At 51.8% G+C, this 18,931-nt stretch overlaps 5 protein-coding genes across 5 annotated transcripts; 4 read left to right on the top strand and 1 right to left on the bottom strand.

The window, feature by feature from the left end:
- Positions 1–582: 582 nt before the first annotated feature.
- Positions 583–4,196, top strand: EI97DRAFT_219233 (uncharacterized protein). Its single transcript, XM_033793853.1, has 2 exons — positions 583–712; positions 946–4,196. Exon 2 carries the CDS (start codon positions 1,051–1,053, stop codon positions 3,994–3,996), a length of 2,946 nt encoding a protein of 981 aa, XP_033656325.1. The 5' UTR covers positions 583–712; positions 946–1,050; the 3' UTR covers positions 3,997–4,196.
- Positions 4,197–4,689: 493 nt separating this feature from the next.
- On the top strand, positions 4,690–6,032 carry EI97DRAFT_413630 (HAD-like protein; the record flags this gene model as incomplete). Its single annotated transcript, XM_033796804.1, has 2 exons — positions 4,690–5,338; positions 5,510–6,032. Exons 1-2 carry the CDS (start codon positions 4,968–4,970, stop codon positions 6,030–6,032), a joined length of 894 nt encoding a protein of 297 aa, XP_033656326.1. The 5' UTR covers positions 4,690–4,967.
- Positions 6,033–9,467: 3,435 nt separating this feature from the next.
- On the top strand, positions 9,468–10,550 carry EI97DRAFT_484450 (uncharacterized protein; the record flags this gene model as incomplete). The annotated part of the gene is made up of 1 exon (XM_033802115.1): positions 9,468–10,550. One exon carries the CDS (start codon positions 9,468–9,470, stop codon positions 10,548–10,550), a length of 1,083 nt encoding a protein of 360 aa, XP_033656327.1.
- A 3,279-nt stretch (positions 10,551–13,829) lies between these two features.
- Positions 13,830–14,294, top strand: EI97DRAFT_440306 (uncharacterized protein; the record flags this gene model as incomplete). Its single annotated transcript, XM_033799617.1, has 1 exon — positions 13,830–14,294. One exon carries the CDS (start codon positions 13,830–13,832, stop codon positions 14,292–14,294), a length of 465 nt encoding a protein of 154 aa, XP_033656328.1.
- Positions 14,295–16,146: 1,852 nt separating this feature from the next.
- EI97DRAFT_393486 (tyrosine-protein phosphatase CDC14) lies at positions 16,147–18,924 on the bottom strand. Its single transcript, XM_033796281.1, has 4 exons — positions 18,594–18,924; positions 18,213–18,512; positions 17,929–18,157; positions 16,147–17,882 (listed from the first exon to the last, which is right to left on the bottom strand). The coding sequence occupies exons 1-4, from the start codon at positions 18,664–18,666 to the stop codon at positions 16,601–16,603; spliced, it is 1,884 nt and encodes a 627-aa protein (XP_033656329.1). The 5' UTR covers positions 18,667–18,924; the 3' UTR covers positions 16,147–16,600.
- Between the last annotated feature and the right edge of the window lie 7 nt (positions 18,925–18,931).

The following is an 18,931-nucleotide window of genomic DNA, read 5'->3' on the forward strand; positions in this document are numbered from 1 at the left end:
GTCTTCCCCATTCTCCCTCGATTTCCGTGGAGTCGGCGTCGAGTGCGGCGATGAGTGTCTCGGGGGCGCCGCCCATGAGTCGACCTGGCACATCCAAGGTCTCAAGCCCGTCGCCTCCCCCGCGCAAAACAAGCAGAACTGGAGTCCGCCCAAAAGGAACGAAGAGGAATTGCGTCGCCTGCTTCTTTCAAAGGTTTTTGCTCGCAGCGTGCGAGAACACTCTCCCTCATTGTTGTCGTCGTTGCACAACAACTTCTGTCTGCAGGGACAATTCATTCATCCATCCACCCGACTTGCCTCGTCCCGACATTCCGCCGAGACGTCCGTGCACGCTCGGCGGCCTCTGAGAGAGTTCATCATCAATCAATCCCGTCGCCTCTCACTCCCACCTCCCACCTCCCACCCACTTTTGAATCATCAGCCGATATATCACACCATCCCGTCCCAACGTCCTCGTTCTCGTACACCCTCGAGAGCCCTTATCTGATTGCGCAGCTGCGTTGTTCCAACCCCCCGGCTCCTGCACCGCCGCTGGTCAATCGCGCATCTCATCCGGGTGTCCTTCCGGTCCGTCCTCCCTTGTCCCTTCCAAACGGGGGTGCCGCAACAGAACGGTTGCGCTGACTGCGGTTGAATCACACAGCTTCGGATTGATCGCAATTCTTCATTATCTGCACTGCCATGCCCTGAGTTACTGGCCCCTTAACGCCTGGTAAATTTCTCTTTCACTTCTTTCACACCCTCTCCCCTCGTCTCGCGCTCCTTTTGCGCCCCCGCTGCGCGTCGCGGCTGCTGGCAGCTGTTCCTATGCCGCCATGGCCGATCCGACGCCTAACAGTGCCACAGATGACGTACTCGAGCTTGAGAAGGTCGCTGTATGTCGCCGTCATCGTCGTCGCTTACCTCTGTTCTTGGTGCAAGGCTGACATTTCGCTATCGCTCTAGGTCGGTCCCTACTGCATTTTTGATGCCTTCAAACCTCGACTGAGCCCGGACGCTCATTGTACCACCACCTCGACGCCGCCTGGCCGCGACGCCAATTCTTATAAGATGGATAATCTAAACATGACCACCGGTTACCCGTACAGCAATCCCCTTTGGTCTACTGCTGGTGCCGACATCACCTTGACAGCGCCTGCTACCGACGGTATAGACAACTGGAACGAATTCATGCAATGGGGCGAACCCTCCCAAAACACTGATATAAAGCCGCCCAACAACGACCAGGGGCCGCTCCTTACCCAAGACCCAAAATCGTCGCTTATCGAACGACGCCAGAGCTCGAATATGCCCGGCACGTCGCTCAGCCTGCAACCCGAAGCCGTTGCTCTCTCCGCACCTTTCCAGCCCCAGATCAACCCCACTCCCTACACCTTCGGTGGCGACATCCAAAACCCACCCGCATTTGACTTTAACCATAACACTATCAGCCCCCCTTCCAGCGGTGGCGGACAGCAACAGGGTGGAGTGTTCCCTTCGCCCATATGGCCGCAGCAAGATAAACAACAAAATACCGTTCTCTCCACATCCGAATTCGCACCAACACATGTGGTCCCAGTTCAACTCCCCCCGGCCTCGACTCCGAGCTTACAGCACAGCCCAACCTCTCAGGCGAACGCGCGGACCAGCTCGTCGTCAACTTCACCGTCCGCGGCGACATCGCCCGAATCTATACCATCGAACCCTAAAAAGCGAAAATCGACTTCAGAGGAGAGTGAGGTTCCGGCGGCGAAGAAGGAAAGCAAGCAGCCTCCAAAGAAGACGGCACATAATATGATCGAGAAGAGATATCGGACGAATCTGAATGACAAGATAGCTGCCCTGAGAGATAGTGTGCCAAGTCTTCGGGTAATGTCGAGACAAAATGGAGGCAATGAGGAGGATGACGATCCGGAGGATCTGGAGGGCCTTACCCCAGCGCACAAACTCAACAAGGCGACAGTCCTGTCGAAGGCCACAGAGTATATCCGTCATCTGGAAAAGCGAAATAAACGCCTGATGGAGGAGATCAACACGTTAAAGAGTCGGCTGGATAGCTATGAGAGGATGGCGACCACAGGGTTTCTGCCTCTGGGCGGGGCGGGTCCAACGGCTGACGGTAGGTATCACGAGGATTCGTTTGCCAGCCATGTCCCGCCCATGATGCAGCAGCCAGTTACTGCTCCTCCCCAGGGTCTCATCCCAGTACCGCATGATATGGCATCTCTGCACAGAGGACATCCTGCACAAGCCCACTACGCACCGCAGCATGGATCTTATGCGCAGTACACTGGAGTCAACCGTCCTGGAGCACCTGGCCCTCCTGTGGTAAATGGACAACGTGGCAGCTCGATGATCTCAAAATTGATGGTTGGGTCTCTCGCGACTCTGATGCTCGTGGAAGGTTTCTCAGAGCCCGAGCAGTCAGGGGATGAGCCGGCCGGTCGTGGACTGTTCTCCCTGCCGATTCATTTGGCCGGTATTCTGGCACCTCGGATATCCATTGGAGGTGCATCAGCTCAGATTCCGTTGGCCAAGGTCCTGCTGTTGTTCGGTGCTCTGTTCTACTTCCTCGCGCCGCTATTCGAACCCAAACCCAAGTCCAAGAAGAAGGCTGTTCCGGAAGTCCAGTTGGCGCGCGCACCCTCACTTGCCTCTTCAGTTGAGGTTCGCCGGTCAGCTTGGCTCACTGCAATCCAGACTGTTTGGGTGCCCAAACACAATTTTTGGTTGGAGGTTGCAGCGCTAAGTTTGAAGACTTTGAAGTTGAGTTTGCGGACGATCATAGGATGGCCAGGATACGCATTCCTCATGGGCACGACCAAGGATCAGGAGGCTGCAAGGGTCAAAGCATGGAACATCGCACTTGATGCTCAACTCACGGGAGGCGACGAGGAAATCAGCAAAAGCAGATTGGTCCTCACACTCATGGCCTCTGGAACGCTACCAAATACACCTGCCCGACTGATGCTCAAGGCACTTCATATCCGGCTGCTCCTCTGGGAACTGACAAATACCTGCAACGGTGGTTGGCGATTCCTCGATGATCTCAGTGCAAAGGTGGCCCGGAGTTACTGGAATGCCGCACGAAGTGAGCAGAGAATAGCTGCCAATATGGCTTCGAAACCGGACAGCGAGGCTGAACCTTTGCCGGATCATTTGGCTGCACTTCTAGAGATTGAGTGTGATGCCGTGCTGATGCCCCACATTATCCAGCGCGCATACAATCTCGCCTGGAATCGACCCAGCGCGGAGAAGACTACGGCGGATGAATCTATGGATACCGTCGTGGAAGATTTCGCTATCTGCACCCCCTTGGATGCCCTTGCGGCTTGGTGGTCCTGCCACGTCCTGAGACGAGCTCTTGCTGCCTTCTTGGCGTCGAAGAACGGTGCAGCAAACGCTGCGGTCAAACGCAATTTGAATCTTGCCTCCCAGACAGCACCACCGACGTCACAGGCTCACTTGAGAGCATTGGTAGCACAGTCTGTGTTGGAAGAGGAGGACCGGTCAACACGAGTCGCAACTGCTTTCGGAGCCCTGCCCTCCTCGTTGTCATCGCCACACTCGAGGAAGCCCAGCAAGCCCGCCCCACCCGTGCCTCTGAATGTCGTCGCCGAGACTCCAGTGGCGACGGACGTCCAGAACGCGCTTACGCTTACGAAATGCCTTTCACTCGTCGAGTCTGGCAATCCTGATGCTCGCCGCCGGGCAGTTCTCGTCATCAATAATATCCTCCTTCCCGAATCCTCCATGTCTCTTCTCAGCTTTGTTGCAGGTTACAGGCTATTGAAACATTGCATGCAGGACTCAGAACTTCGGAAGGACGCGGCCTTTGGTCTGGAGCGGTTGCTCAGCTCGCTGCGGATCTGGATTGGCCGTGAGCCTGCTAGGCGCAGTGGTCTCTCTAACAAGGTTCGCAGGCGGATCGTCAGCCAGTGTTTAAATGCCAGCAAGACCTTGGTGGGCTTGACCATGCCGGAGCAGGTCGATGATGGCTATGTCAGTGCGTGTTAAGCGTGACTGAAGTGGTTATGAGCCAGTGTTTTCCTGCATTGAGCGGTTGTATTCTATGATTCATGTGCGGAGCGGTACTTATTGGTATATACCATGGGATGTTGGTCTGAAGCGGTACCCGGTTGGAGTTCTGGTATTTGGGATATCAGCGTATATGCTCTGTCTTCATCGGCTGTCGCCGTCCATTTCCTTCTTCTGCTCAAAGATACCGATCGGGGTTTCGACTTGTATACATGCCGTCTAGAAGCTTCCCAGACTTGCGGCTACGTTTTCTTTCCGACTGCTCGTAGCTTGGGATTGTCGGTGGTTGGGATGTCTGGTTTAGGCTACTCTGGTCAACGGAGCGTATTCGCTGTGTATATGGGTCTGCGATGATGAGGATAGGGGATACCTGAGTGAATGAAAGCGTGCTTGGTGGGTCAAGCGGCAGATTTGCTTCAATGGTCGGATTACTGTCCGCTCGTCACAGGTGAAGAGTGTATCCTTGGATGTTTGTGGATTCGTAGTGCGTTGTTTCCCGTCTGCGTGTGCGAACGAGGAGGGTGGAATGCATGGTCATGTGATCTTACGGATCCAGCCTCCACTACCTTTCCCTCACGAAAGCATATACTTCCTCCGGGCTCAACTACAATCTATCTCTAGTCTCGTTTGATATGTCTATCATTCAATTGTTGAGTGCCTGCCAGGGTACTCAACTCAACCACCGAGTCTTATCGATAAGAACAGACGTCCATCGTACCTCGGCATCTATCGGGAAAAGTACTCCAACTCTCCCTCTCCGCTCACGAAATCTCCGACCGAACATGCGTCTCAGCCAATTCCTCGATTCTTCTTTGCTCCTCTTACACTTGCTATCCCACATACCATGATACGATAATAACGCAATCCACCGAACCCACGTTGAACGTTCGCACCTCCATTACCCTCAATCCTTCCATCCAACCGGCTCCCACCGCCCACTCTCACCGACAATGACCCCCAAGAACCCGCCCAAAGCCATCCTCTTCGACATCGGCGGCGTCTGCGTCGTCTCCCCCTTCCAAGCCATCCTCAACTACGAGCGGGAAAACCACATCCCCGTCGGCTGGATCAACTTTGCGATCCAAAAGGGTCCCCACGACACGGGCGCATGGCAATTGATTGAGCGCGGCGAGGTGGAGCTGAACGATGAGTGGTTTGAGAAGTTCCGGGCGCAGCTGAGCGTGCGGGAGCATTGGGTGGAGTTTGTGGAACGGGAGAGGGCGAAGGGGAAGGGGAGGGAGTTGGGGATTGGGGAGGTGGGGGAGGCGGTGCCGGAGGTGCCGGGGGTGGATGCGAAGAAGTTGTTTTGGAGGATGATGAGGTATGTTAGTTCAATTACTTTCTTTCTTTAGGTCGAGTTTGTGGGTTTAGGAGACGGGAGTTGAGGGGAGCGTGGTGCCATTCTCTTTCTCCATTCTACTCCAACCTCCTCCAGCACCACATCGCATCCAATTATCTCTCCATAAACGGCCTAACTAACCCTCCCCCTCAGACTCTCCCGCACCCCCGACCCGCACATGTACCCCGCTCTCCGCCGCCTCCGCCAACACCCCACCCTCATCCTCGCCGCACTCTCAAACACCATCGCCTACCCCCCCAACATCGTCGACGACACCGGCGCCCCCTTCCAAAAGGGCCTCATCCACGCCCCATCCCCCAACCCCTACGCCAACGACTCCCCCGACATCGCAGACTGCTTCGACGTCTTCATCTCGAGCGCGCACGTCGGCCTGCGCAAGCCCGATCCCCGGGCTTACGAACTCGCGGTGCGCGAGTGCGATCGCGTGGCTAGGGCGAAGGGGTTGCCGGGGATAGAGGCGGGGGATGTATTGTTTTTGGATGATATTGGGGTCAATTTGAAGTGGGCTAGGAGGAGTGGGTTGAGGACTATCAAGGTTGAGTTGGGGAGGACGGGGGAGGCGGTGAGGTTGTTGGAGGTGGAGACGGGGTTGAGGTTGAGTGGGGAGGGGGAGGGGGGGGGGGGGGGGGGGGGGGGGGGGAAGGCGAAATTGTAGGGTGGATTTATAGAAATGAGAGAGAGGGAAAGGGAAGGGAATGTGTTGTTGGATTTGGTGTGTGCTCCGTATAAATCAATCGAGCGAGCGATAGAGTTGGACAAGCTGTTAGACACAGAGGAATCGTTGATATTCGTATTCACTGTAGCCATCAATCCTACCACATATCTCCACGAACCGGCTAGAAAGAAACGGTTTAGCATGCTAACAACGTATCTCCAAGTTCTGTAGTGTGTGAGCAAGATTCGACGAAGGTTCTTCTACCAATCTGTTCTCTTGTACAAAGGTAGTATTTTACTATCCTAGGGCTGGTAAAAACCTGCGTATTCTAAACAGCGTGATGCACTAGACAGTATTTGCATTCCGTTAGAACCTACACATGTGTCTATGTATCCACTAATAAACACAAAGCGCCTTTTGAAGCTCTAGAATAAAGATATTTTACTCTATGGATTATAGTTTAATTCTAAGGCTTAGCAACAAGAAGGTTTGCAAAGGATGTATATGTTGCAATCACGTTATTAGGGGTATCCGCTCCGAAACATTCCAGTGGCTTGCCGCGCATGACGTTGGAGCCAGCTAATAAGAGACTGTCTTGATTCAATAACGTTGCCCACTAGTGCCGATATGACCGCAGTCCTAAATGTGGTGTCATCCAACTTGATGGAAAGTAGAATACAGGAGGGCAGATGCCTGCGGCATTCAAATCCGTCATAAATATCCCGGGTCCGTGGCCAGTGGACGTAGAGTCCAAACGACGCAACGCTCCGACGCTCCGCCAAACAACAGTGATGGAGGGGTGCCTAGCACCTTCTAGGATGCTTTGAAGGCCTTTTTGGTGCAAAAGAGTACTACTGCTTAGTTGTCCGAGGGAAAAGAACTCCCGTTCTTTTGTTGAAATGATCCCAAATGCTGATGTCGTAGCTTCTCCTTGGCGTTTGACATATAAGGCGACAGCGCGGCTGGAGACAGGTTGATATGACGGCTCTACAACTTGGTGGCCGTTCACGTTGCTTTGGAAGGCCCTAAAAGTGGGCATGTTGACGAATGGGCCCAATGGTAGATCCAAGTTGTCTCCGCTCGGCAGTTCTTGTCACGTCGGTGTTTCGATGTTTGGGCTCCGTAGGCTCCAAAGGCAACGGGTGATGTGAAGGGTTCTATAATGGGAGGTGCGGTTATCGTGAGTTGCAAGGTTGCGCTATATGGCAGGTTGAAAAGTTGTGTCGTGAGCAGGATTGGGGAAGAGGTTGTAGTCACAAAACCTGGGTATATAAATCGAGAGCCACATAGGAGCGACTTCCTTTCACGGCGCTGGATCACATGGCGCAAGGCGCTTCTACAGGCTGTGTTTCCTCTCCTGGTGACAGCCTCGTAGGAGACCGAAGCGCGGCGGTGAATGACTGGCTATGTCAGCGATAGACAATATACGCGATAGGGGGAGACCACATACTATATCTCGCCTTTAGTCCCTGTTAGATTTTTATTTTTCAAAGTATATAGATTGAAGTATGCTTCAGCCCCGCGAAGACGCATCTCTTCTAATACGGGTCTCGAACTCGCAGATATCCGGTTAGGTCGGTGCATTTTTGCTACCAAGTCGCAGTCTATATCTCCCGTAGCATAGCGTAAATCCAATATAAGCAGTAGCATCCTCTACTCTAGGAGCTCGTATCGAAAAAGTAAGTGTAGTAACTCCGTCCCTTTGCCGAGTCCCGCTCGCAGTCGTACCCATGTGTAGTTGGAGATGGCATATGGAGCCTCCTCTTCTGACATTGACCAGTCAACTGGATGAATCGCATCAGGGATCCTTCGGTTGCAATCAAGCTTTGCTTCTTAAAGTGTTGTAAATGCGCCCTTACATAGACTTGGACGGGGACCTCCGCGGCGCTGCCTTTGGAATCGAGCAGCTTCCGACAACTCTCCCAACGGTAACGGCAGCCAAGGCAGCCGAAGCTGCCGAAGAGTTGGCTTCTGCGGCAGACTTTCCACACAATCTTGAGCTACATCGTTCACTTCAAGATGTGATTGATGCTGGATTCTCCTTGTTAAGATGCCAACAGCCGAGTGATCCGTATTTCCTAGGCGCCTCAAGAGTGGGCCTATAAGTCCATAGAGGTAGGGACGTGGTAAACGGTTCGTCTTCCTCTAGTCGTCAAATTATTTGAGCAACGGAAAATAGAAGTTTGGATTGCAGATATAAGTAATAATTAGCGATTATTTACTCTTTACTCTTTGGTTTTACCCTAGGGTAGTTTGTAGTTTTCCCTGTAAAGCTTGACGACTTCTCTTTTGTCAATACTTCTCGCTTCCTGTCGTTGTTTGACAACTGACTTGGCATTTATGATATATAGAAAGCAATTGTTATACCTTTAGACCTTCCGTGGCGATCCTTAGTTGGTGAGCCTCTGGGCTAAAATGCGGCAATGCAAATGTTGTGTTCGAAACCTACAAGAATCAGGCAGTAAACACTGCGATTGCTACGAATCCTATCAGTGTTCAATCAGCAACAGGAATGGTAGAAGATCGACGCCACCAAACTTGTCTGTAAATTACAAGCCTCAATTGAGAAGCAAATGCCAAACATAAAGCTGGAATGCGTATATTTAACTGTTAGAGGGGCAAGAGCAGAGACCTAGTTATACACGAGAAGGTCGCTGGTAGCTTCCTACAGCAGAATATTCTTCAATGCATTTATATGCACAACGCATTATCTCGTGTTTTTATATTTCGTTTATCAGCCGTAAGGATCATTTAGGTCTTCGACTCCCAGCTCAACCAGGCCCCAGTTTGAGTTTCAGTGCAACAACACCTTCCTAGTCTCCTCTAAGAAATCTATATTCCGATCATACCACAACTTCATCAGACGAAGCATACATCGCTTGCTCGGATTCGAGAGGATACGTTATGGCTTGTTGCATAAGGCTTGATCTCTTCCCCATGAAGAGCGCACAATGAGATTGGACTGCGATGTCCTCTTCATAGGGTAGGCAAGTTAGCCGCCGCAGGATATTAGTACGGACATGGTGTTTGCCAGTCTACGGCATTGCAGCCTTTCACCGTAGGACTAAATGCGCCCTTTCACCAGCAGCTTGCAACGGCATATAAACGATGGCAGCAACTAAGATATGACTTCTTCCACGCAAAGAAACCATCGCCTCCTACCAAGAGTGAAGGGGAATGCGTCCGCTCTGTGCGCCTCGTTGTTATATACCCGCGTTCACCTACTGCAACCGTCTCTTCCAGACCCTCAACCACACACAACCTCCAACCAACCACGACCGGCTACAAAACGCACTTCCCAGGCAGTCATACAACACCCATTAACCCACAATCCTTTTCTTGTCCCTTGTATCTCCACAGCCGATCTAGAACAACCTCAACCCGACAGCTCGAGCTTCCCTGGGCTAAACCACACCCAAACCATCTCCTTCTAAAATGCTTCCTGAGCTCCTTGGACTTGGCCTTTATCAGCGAAACCCTCGTACCGGTCGTCGCCGCGGAGGCCCCGAAGTCCGCCCACCATACCAGCGCCAATCTCCCCCTGTCATAGGACTGCTTTGGAAACGCCTGGGAGATACGGAACCCTCTGCCTCTGGGATTATAACACGGAGAATTGAACACAGCTTCGATCTCGACGAGATACAGACAAGCTCAATTCTATATAGAAAGGCTACCCAGAAGCTCGCTAAAGGAACATCCTCGCCCGCAGTTATCGTTAGTTGGCGTCATCACGAACCGTTCTCGATATACATTCACTGGCTACGTGTACGCGAGTTTGTTGACGGACGTGGATACAGCAAGTACTTGCCAGACTGTATCCTTCTCTCTACCAAACTGGACGACCTGAGTTTCCGGGCTGAGGTTATATCGAAACTTCTTGACACAGTGATCCGGTCAGGGCGATCACTATCAGATTGGATAAGGTACCACGCCGGCAAGCCCTTGACATATTTTGGGCTTGATGTGTCTCTGGCCTTGCCATATGACGCACAGAGGTATATACTCACGGCGATGGCACGGGAGGTGCGTCGTGAGGACGCTGTCCGAATATATTCAAATGCGCATCTTTTCCCTGAGGCATTGTTAGTCGCAATCGAAGCAGAGCGCCGGAACAGCCCTACCTATCTCCGTCCGCCTTTCCGTCCGCAGAGGACCACGCTTGCCACCAATCCTGAACCAACAGCACCACGAAATCGGCGCCAGAACGGGGGCACGTTAGACGAAGATGATCCATGGAGCAACGGCTACGGCTACTGCTCCCCCTCTCGTGCCCAAAATACTGGAACCACTCGCGGGACGGACCGAAGGAGACAAGAACGAGCTTCCGCCAGGTCACAACGGGAACTTGAAGATGATGGGATCCGGGTGATCCCCTCTGAGAGCGCCGAGCAAGCTGAAAGACACTCCGCTTGGTCACAAGAGGAGCACGACGACGATGGAATCCGGGTAATCCCCTCTGAGAACGCCGACCAAACTGGTGCCAATTCCCCGTTTCCTGACGCACGGCGAGGTACATAAGCTGCGACTCGGCAGTCCGGTCGAGGATCCCATCCCGAAGAAGGCGAGCTTCGACAAAACCGCTGGACCGACCGATGTTCCGCGGAAACCCGAGTTCAACTTCCTGAGCAACCTGAGGAACAGGCGGCACCTCCTCCATCGGAGTTGGTTAGAGAGGTCGCCGAGCCAACTTCCATCCAACTTATTTCTCCTGAGTTATCCCCTCATGTCGGCGCGGTCACCGGCTCTACGGAATCTCTTTCTATTCGTTGTGCGGCAAACCTTAACGAATATCCCTCTCACGTATATCGGGACTCTACCGACGCATCAAAAGCAGAACAGGGAGACTTAGGCTCTGATAATAATAATCTATTCAACTCCGCGGCTATATGGTCGCAAGTGGAAAGGCAGGAGCCAGGTGAATCAAACAATAGTGCCTTTGAGCTCGACGCGAGCCAAACTCGCCAGTCCCTTACAGACGACCAGACTCTCTCAAGCTCGGCTCCCCAGTGGGCTGCTATGGATGGGAGGTGCGGATCACAGCCCGATGCCGGTCCAACGGAACTGGATGCCCGCCAGTGTCGTACTCACTACACACCAAATCAATTACTTTCCAGCCAACGTCAGTGGGCAACGAACAGTAGGCAAGGCCCTGCCTTGGAGTGTCGAAGTCGTTTGATGGTTAGCTTGAGGGGAGAAACGGCTGCTGCGATGATAGAAGGATTTGAAAGTCTTCCCGCTTTCTCCACGCCGTTGTAGCAGGCTTACGCAGAATGGCGGTTCCCTAGAATATCTATCAACCCGTCCGGGAAAAAAACAAAAACATACAACACCACGCTATTCGCAGCTGGTCACCCACGCTACTACTCAACGGGCGCTACACGGCTTATATCTGGTCGATCGGACGAGAGGCCTAGGTTTCCGTGTGCTATGGTCGTATGTGACAGGAAGTGGATAGGAAAAACTTATATTCCAAAACCCATCTGTGGTCAGAAGGGCATCGCTTGCTACACCTTCAGGCCCCAGGAAACAACCTGTATGAAATGGTTTTGGAGTGTACTCGCGCTACAGGGATAATATCTTTAGATTGGGGTCAGCAAAGGAGCCAGGATGCGTGCTACGGGGCCATCTAACTTTCTCTGGTGTGTCGGTATTGGTGGTTCCTTCACGGTTTATCTCTTGTGTGGCATGAAATGGGTGGGTATAAAAGTGAACTATGGAGATTCATATTCAGAATATTCTTAATTAGCACATCCCTAGCACAACAGAATTGGATTGATCAAGACAATGGTGCTTACATCGCAGTCAGGTAGGAAACACAACCTCGTAACTTTCATATTTGTGCAAATTCTTAAATACCTTGGATGATTTGCATAAACACGAACAAGAGATACGACAGAATACGCATCTCTTACGGCAAGTTAACTACTACGAAGAAGAACAAGCCTTAGAATGTACAGCTTGTGCTACTAGCTACCGTAGGGTATTTGTTGCGTTGCAGGTAGAAAGAGAAGGAGGGCAAGCTTAAACCAAACTGGAGCAAACGCGCCTACAATCTTAGATCAACGCATATAATAGCTGCTGACGGAGAAGCTTTTTAGGTAAAGCAAGTTGTGCATTTACTATAGCAGTTTAGAACGATTTGTCTGTCCTTTGGTATATATACTCTGTAAAATATATAATAACTGTTTCAGAACATTGTACTTCTAGAAATTGCAGAATGAGTCTACATTTTCGTTGGGAGACACGTAGAAGAATGTTCGAGGCCCTCTATTGTTATATACCGCGCCTGGTCCATAGGTCTACTCCTCATGCAGCGAGGGTGAGCTGTCCATGTTACCTATGACCGTAGACCCACCGTCATGATCACCGTAGTCGAAGTCGTGGAAGGGGCATCCCAGGGGCCGAAGCCTTCTTGAGTTCGTGGATGTCGCGCAGTTGCGTATTCTCACAAGACTGCGCGGCGGTGCATCATCACATGCTCTCCGCATAGTTTCGAAAGCACAGCTCTTCCCTGCGTCAATGGTAGATGCGAGTGAATTAAAGGGAGTATTTCAACTCGATTTTCTTCTGCTGTGTTATTTGCATAGAAGCGCTCACGCGATCTTTCTGCTCCCTGCATTTCACTGCGAAAATGGGAAGGGCTTTCACCACCCAGCTTGCGATGGTACAAGATCACGGTAATTGCTAAGATGAAACTTTTCACACCTAGCGAAGGCATTCGCCGCCTTGCCAAAACAGTGAAAGCGCAGCCACTCGTGTCGGTCGCTCAGTTATATATTTATGGTTCTCTATCATGACCCATCACAAGAACACGCTCAACGAGCGCCCGCAGCTCACTACAGCCTTCTCCCGGTTCGCCCTCCATACAGCGCCAATAACATCCTCCAACTTCTTTAAGCCACAACCTGCAAACCACAACCGTCGACTCAAATCAAAGTCCATATTCATTCTCGGCGCATATCTCCCACCTTTTACGGTTGCCCCCAAAATAACAGGACCTGACCCAATCTTCCATTTGGTTGCGAAAAAAAAATGTACCTAAGATATTCGCGAAGGGACGGTACCATTCGCATCTGTCGCGAAAGCGAGGGTCCCCGTCGGGACCATCGGGACCTTCCAGTCTCTTACCGCCCCCAGGTTACCATCCTCACTCCCCTCATCCGTTAATCGAGCCGTTGAATAATCCTTTTGGAATTAAAGCCCCCGAGCCATACAACCCCATCTTCAACCCAATGGGGACTTCCAGAGCTGAGTTTCAACAGCCATATCACCCCATATTGAACCTGAGCGAAGTTTCGGATTTGGGATCCATGAGTCGTACAGTCCCAGCTTGAACCAGACGCGGAGTTTCCGGAGTGAGTTCCAAGAGCCGTATGACCCCGTCTTTCAACCGACAGGAACTTTCAGGCCTTCTCACCGTAGACAAAATAGGGCCGTGAGTCCTTCGAGTTCGGTGGCGGCGGACCGAGGGTCAGATGACGATGTCGATGAGGCAACTCATTCGTCTTCCCCTTTCTTAGACGATGGATTTCCTAACCGTAGGAGAGCTGAGTATCTGAGCACACGTGGAACTGGCCCGGAGACAACGACAATTGATGGGCGGCGATTCGAGCGCAACAGCCACCCTGATGATAGACAACCCGTTAGCCAGTCGTCACACTCGCCCAGTTCTGCGGAGAATGACGCTTACCTTACATCCTACTACGAAAGGGACGGGAACGAGCGACAGCTTCCGCTCGACAAAGAAATGGAGGTGTTACTCAGGAAGGGAGCCGGCATCAGGATACACGGAGCCCCATGCCAGAGGAGGATGCGTATATAACATTCTACCACACTCGAGATTGGCTACGGGCTGCAGCCCGGCAGCAAAATGCGGCAACTAGTGCAGAGATACATCATGAGTGGAGCACAACCCCAACTTCACCACAACGAATCGCGCCTAACGCTACACCTCAAGTTAGCCCGGTCAACAACAAGACTGAACATCTTACTGTTCGTTTTGCAGAAGCCAGCCTCCCTGATGGCCCTTCTCAAGCGTATACGGACTGCACCGAACGTGGACCTGGCCGCCAAACCGGGTATGCTACTACAGCATCTACCGAAGAATACAGCGCGACGATTGCGGGTTCAGAATATGACAATGTCCATCTGCTCAACAGTGCAGAGACATGGGCAACCGAGGAGAGACAGGAGCCGAATGGAATCGAAAATTGGTCCCATCGAACTCGACCCGAGTCAGACTCAGCAGGTCCTCAGCGATGAGCAGGTACTTGCAAGCTCCGCCGATCAGTGGACGGCTGTGCAAAGGGACTATCCAAACTAGATGCCGGTCTAACTTCCATGGCCCTGACTGAGGATCGGCTACTTCCTAGGGTTGGCTTCGAATTTCAAGAGATTATCAAAATCATTACATTTGAGGTACTGTCTCATTGCTTGATGCCTGCAGTGATTGAGGTGTTATGTTTACTAGTTTGAGGAAGATCCAGCTTTATGTAAAGCAATTACGTGCGGTCGGCATCTAAAAGGCTTGGAGTATACTTTTAGGCTAGAAACTTCTGAAACAGTTCTGTGTATTTATAGGACAGGGAGATCTCTTCGGGCTACAATGCGTGATATAAACACAGTAAATGTTGAGAAACGATCAGATATTCCTACACTGTATGATGCGACAGTCTTGATCTCAAGAGAACATCTCTTCCATGACGTGAATCACATAAGTGTCATCTACGTAATGACTCAATCTCGATACCTTAAGATACTATACTTTACGAGAGCTACTGAAATGGAAATGCATCAGTTTACACCTTTCTAGGGAGACGCAACGGAATAACCTTTATCTTTCGAATTATAGCAACTAATGAAATTCTCCACCCCCGAGTCACATCTAGACAGTGCCCTGCCGCCATTGAAGCCGTGGCTAGGGTTTTGTCAAGGACATCTTTTTTGCATTGAGATCCTTCTTGTTTAACTGTAGTATGAACTATAGCGCCGTGTCCCATCCTTAGTTGGGTGGCCGAAGCATAGTGCTACTCTAACCACCTCAGTCCAGTAAACGAGCAGCTTCTTCCCCTTTCCATATATCAACCCTGTTAGGGTCATCAGTAATTGTGCCGTTCTTCAAGAGCTGCATCTGTAACTCCACAGTTCATTCCCTTTTACAGCATGATTGCTTATTCGCATAACAACCTTCCAATCCAGTTCCTTAACCAAACTCTCCAGAGGACCTGAACAAGCAAACTATACCCGATTCTGCAGAATAAATGCCCATCAAACCCTTTTGGCATGTTCATATATACCATCGTGAAGATAGCGAAGCTTTCAAACAGGCGTTGCCGTACTTGGATCAAGTCCTCAAAAAGGACGTCAGTATTCTTTCCTGAGATTAAGGACAGAATACTGCATCTGCTACCTGTTTGTCAATCCAATGTGGAACTGTTCATTGCTCCAAGTCGATCTCTCTCGAACTGATTTCCACAACTGCGTTTTCAGCTCTGTATATGTAGGCGAAGAGATTGAGTGGGATTTGCTGGGATTTCAATTGTCCTTCTCAACAGAAAAGATAGAAGACGAGACAGCATAGGGTTAAGAAAGCTAGCGTCCCGCAAGACAAAGAGCAGGAAAGACAGACACTGGAAATCCAATCCCAGACATGCTGTCCTCCATGTACGCAAACCTTCCCACTGGCCCTCCTTCAACGCTTTGAAGTTCGTGGAAAGCTCGGTAACTACTGGTTTTCAGTCGGAGAAAGATCGACTTCGATGGGAGAAAGAGAGTGTAGCCGATGAATAGCTTCAGTACATTTCTAACACGAAGCCGGATGGTTGCCACGTTTCATGCTTCTGTCTTTGTTCCATGGGCTCTCGACGAGGATATGTGAGACTCTTGGTGAAGTAGCCAGAGAAGAGGAATATCCGGCTGCGGTGGGGAAGATACGCCGCTTATTGACGTGATTGAATTGGATGACTTGGACGATGTGCACAGGGTACCTAAGGGATGAAATATGTTGATTTCCCATGTGCCCCTTTGGAAGCGTTCATGACGGACAGAATCTTCGGTGCATGAGAGAAGACCTGGTCCCATAGCAACTCAGTGGAAGGGAAAGAACAAAATCATTGGAAATATCGAGCGTCCAAAAAGAGACTGCCCTCATTGATTGATTGTATCATTCCGTATTCCTCGTGGAAACTCACACGCAAGCACCATGAAACACCCGACATAAACAGCGCAACGCTACATAAAGACTCCACGTAGAATACCGTCAGCCGTAGCGCCCGAAAACTCCCAAACCGAAAAACACCGCCAACCCCAAACTCATTATTCACACCGACGACCAAGTCGCAGCACCAGGAGGATCGGAGATGAGAAACCAAACAACGCCACATCCGACCGCGTAACGTACGATGGGGCCGGACAAAAAGTTCGTAACAGTATAGACATCAGTGCTGGAGAACGAGACAGATGCCAGACGCCTTTTCGATGCCGCTTGTGATGCCAACCAAGATCAACAACGAAGAAGATACCAACTATGCTCTAGACGTAAAGCTGGAGAGACATCATAACGTTTCGTTTCATGCTTGCGGCTGGGCCTTGGAACGCATCAACGACGGGTTGCCCACGCTTCCCACCCTGCCGCTGGTCTTGCGGACACCACTCTTGCCCTCGACGCTGCGCCGTGACGGGCTGGTTCGGACCTTGCCCACGCTGAGATTGCCTTGGCCACTGCCGCTCTTTTCCCGGGCTGGTGTCTTTGGATGCGCTCCAGGTTCCACGTTCTCGATGTCACTATCACCGGTGGAGTAGACTGGGGCATATGACGTGGTTGTGACAGTCGTGCTGATGGATGTCGTGCTGTGAATACGGCGTTTGTCCTTCTGAACGGGTGACCGCGAAATGGCCCTCGCCTTATACTGCATTATCCGTAGACTGTACTCACCGTCGCTCTCACCCTCGAAGCGCGTTGGGCGTTTGACCTCTGTAACAGACTTCTCAAAAGGCTCGTTCTCGTCGACACGATGAGGAGATTGCCTGACAGATCCGTAGAGCTTGCTCGTCTTTCGCGGCTGGCCTGGCGTGGGAGCCGGCAGATTGTCGTCCAAAACGCCGATAGTCGATCCTCCGTTGCTTCTCTCGTTGCCCTCGATCTCGCCAAGAGCAGTGCGTTTTTGGGACCCGTTCGGGGGAGTAAACGTTTGCCCGTTGCTCGTCAGCCGCTGCTTGTGCGAGGCCCTCGGGGGTGTGGCAGGGGTTACTTCAGCAAGCTTCGCCTTCATGATGTCCTCGAACCACCACTCTCGGAAGGTTGCCTGGTTCAGATGGAGCCAGTGCTGTTGAGGTCCAACGACCATTCCAGGTCGCATGAAGCGCATATACGCAATCGTCTCATTGGCAGTGAAAGCATGCCTATATATGAGGTAGGCTCCGATCAGGCATCCTGTGCGGCCAAGACCAGCTTTGCAATGCACAGCTATGCCCCGTTTGTGGACGGTGATCATCTCGTGGGCCAGGTTGATGAATTGTCTAACAAGGCTGAGTGGGGGACATGTTCCGTCATCGAATATCATGTTGAGGTGCTGTATTCCGAGGGCAGTGAAGTAGGATGATGAGTAGAGCTCGGAGTTGAGTCGCACTACCAGGCCGATGTTCCTGGCAGAGAAGTGCGACAGCACATTCTTGAACGGAGTTGGGAGATCTGAGCGCTGAATCTCGGCAATATTCGTCGGTAGGGTGGAATACATGGGCGATGTTGGTGGTATGACGTGGGTCGGCTTGTGTTGAGGCGACGCAAAAGCAAGGAAGTCTGGGGTGACCCAGTTGAAGTCTCCCATATCGACTCGCTCATACTTCTCGTATCTGTCTTGGTCAGCCAAAGAATGCATAGATGGGGAACAATACGGACTCTTCCAGACTGAAGTCCTCCATTCCGACCAGGCCCTCCTCCTTTGCTTTCCATACGCCATACACAACATCTTGAATGCTGAGGGTGTAGTCCGCTTGGCTGTAGCCGGCGTCGCGGAACGGCATGCACGGAGGATCCATTTGCGCAATGGGAGCGAGAGCCAGGTGAGGGGGCCACGATTGAATAAGGACCATGTAGCAGGCGAGAATACAGGCGGCGTTAGCCCTGCCTACGCAACGTGTCAGCATCCTACTCCAGGTTAAGAACATGGGTGCAAAGCATACTTCTCGAATCCGCATTCGTCCAGAACACTACTGGTCTGTCATTGCCTGCCAACACCTCGTGCAGGTGGATGGCGAAACGGTAGAGATGCCCAATGTGCAGCGGGCCAAAGTCGCCATGGAAGGCATTGTAAAGCAGAGTCTTGTCGATGGTGAAGTAAAGAGGAGCTTGCCTCGGAGCCTTCTCCCTCGGGCCCGATTGCGCTCTTGCCGAGCGCTTCGAAGGTGAATTGTCCTCTCGAGGGTAGGGAAACGGAGTATTCGCGTCTGGTGGATGCGTGTACGAAGCCAGGTACAGACGGTCTGGAGTGAAATTCGGTCAGTGCTTCTTGTTCGTGCGACATTATCATGTTGTATATGCGTATTGTTTTGGTCTCTTCTCACCTTGGATGTACTCAATAACCTGGCCATAGCTGGCGGTCCTGGTCGGCGTCCTCGCTGCTGTTGCGGTACGCATCGCGGCTACCCTTGAGCTCTTGCAGAAGGTAGAATGCGTGACCTTAGGAAATTGAGAGGCAGACTTGCGAATGCGACCAGAAAGGGAGCCCGGATGCGAATGACAGCGCCGGAAGCAGAGCTGCGACTGCGCGAAATTCAATCGAGTGCGTCGCAAGAGGCGAAGGCTGCTACTGCAGTGGTCGCGCTGGGATTTCGAACGTAGCGGCGACGCAGTAGAAGAATAAAGGTAATGATGCGGGCGGAAGTGGATGTGAGGAGGAAAG

The sequence above is a fragment of the Westerdykella ornata genome (assembly GCF_010094085.1).
Source record: "Westerdykella ornata strain CBS 379.55 unplaced genomic scaffold EI97scaffold_4, whole genome shotgun sequence".
Classification (NCBI taxonomy): Eukaryota; Fungi; Ascomycota; class Dothideomycetes; order Pleosporales; family Sporormiaceae; genus Westerdykella; species Westerdykella ornata.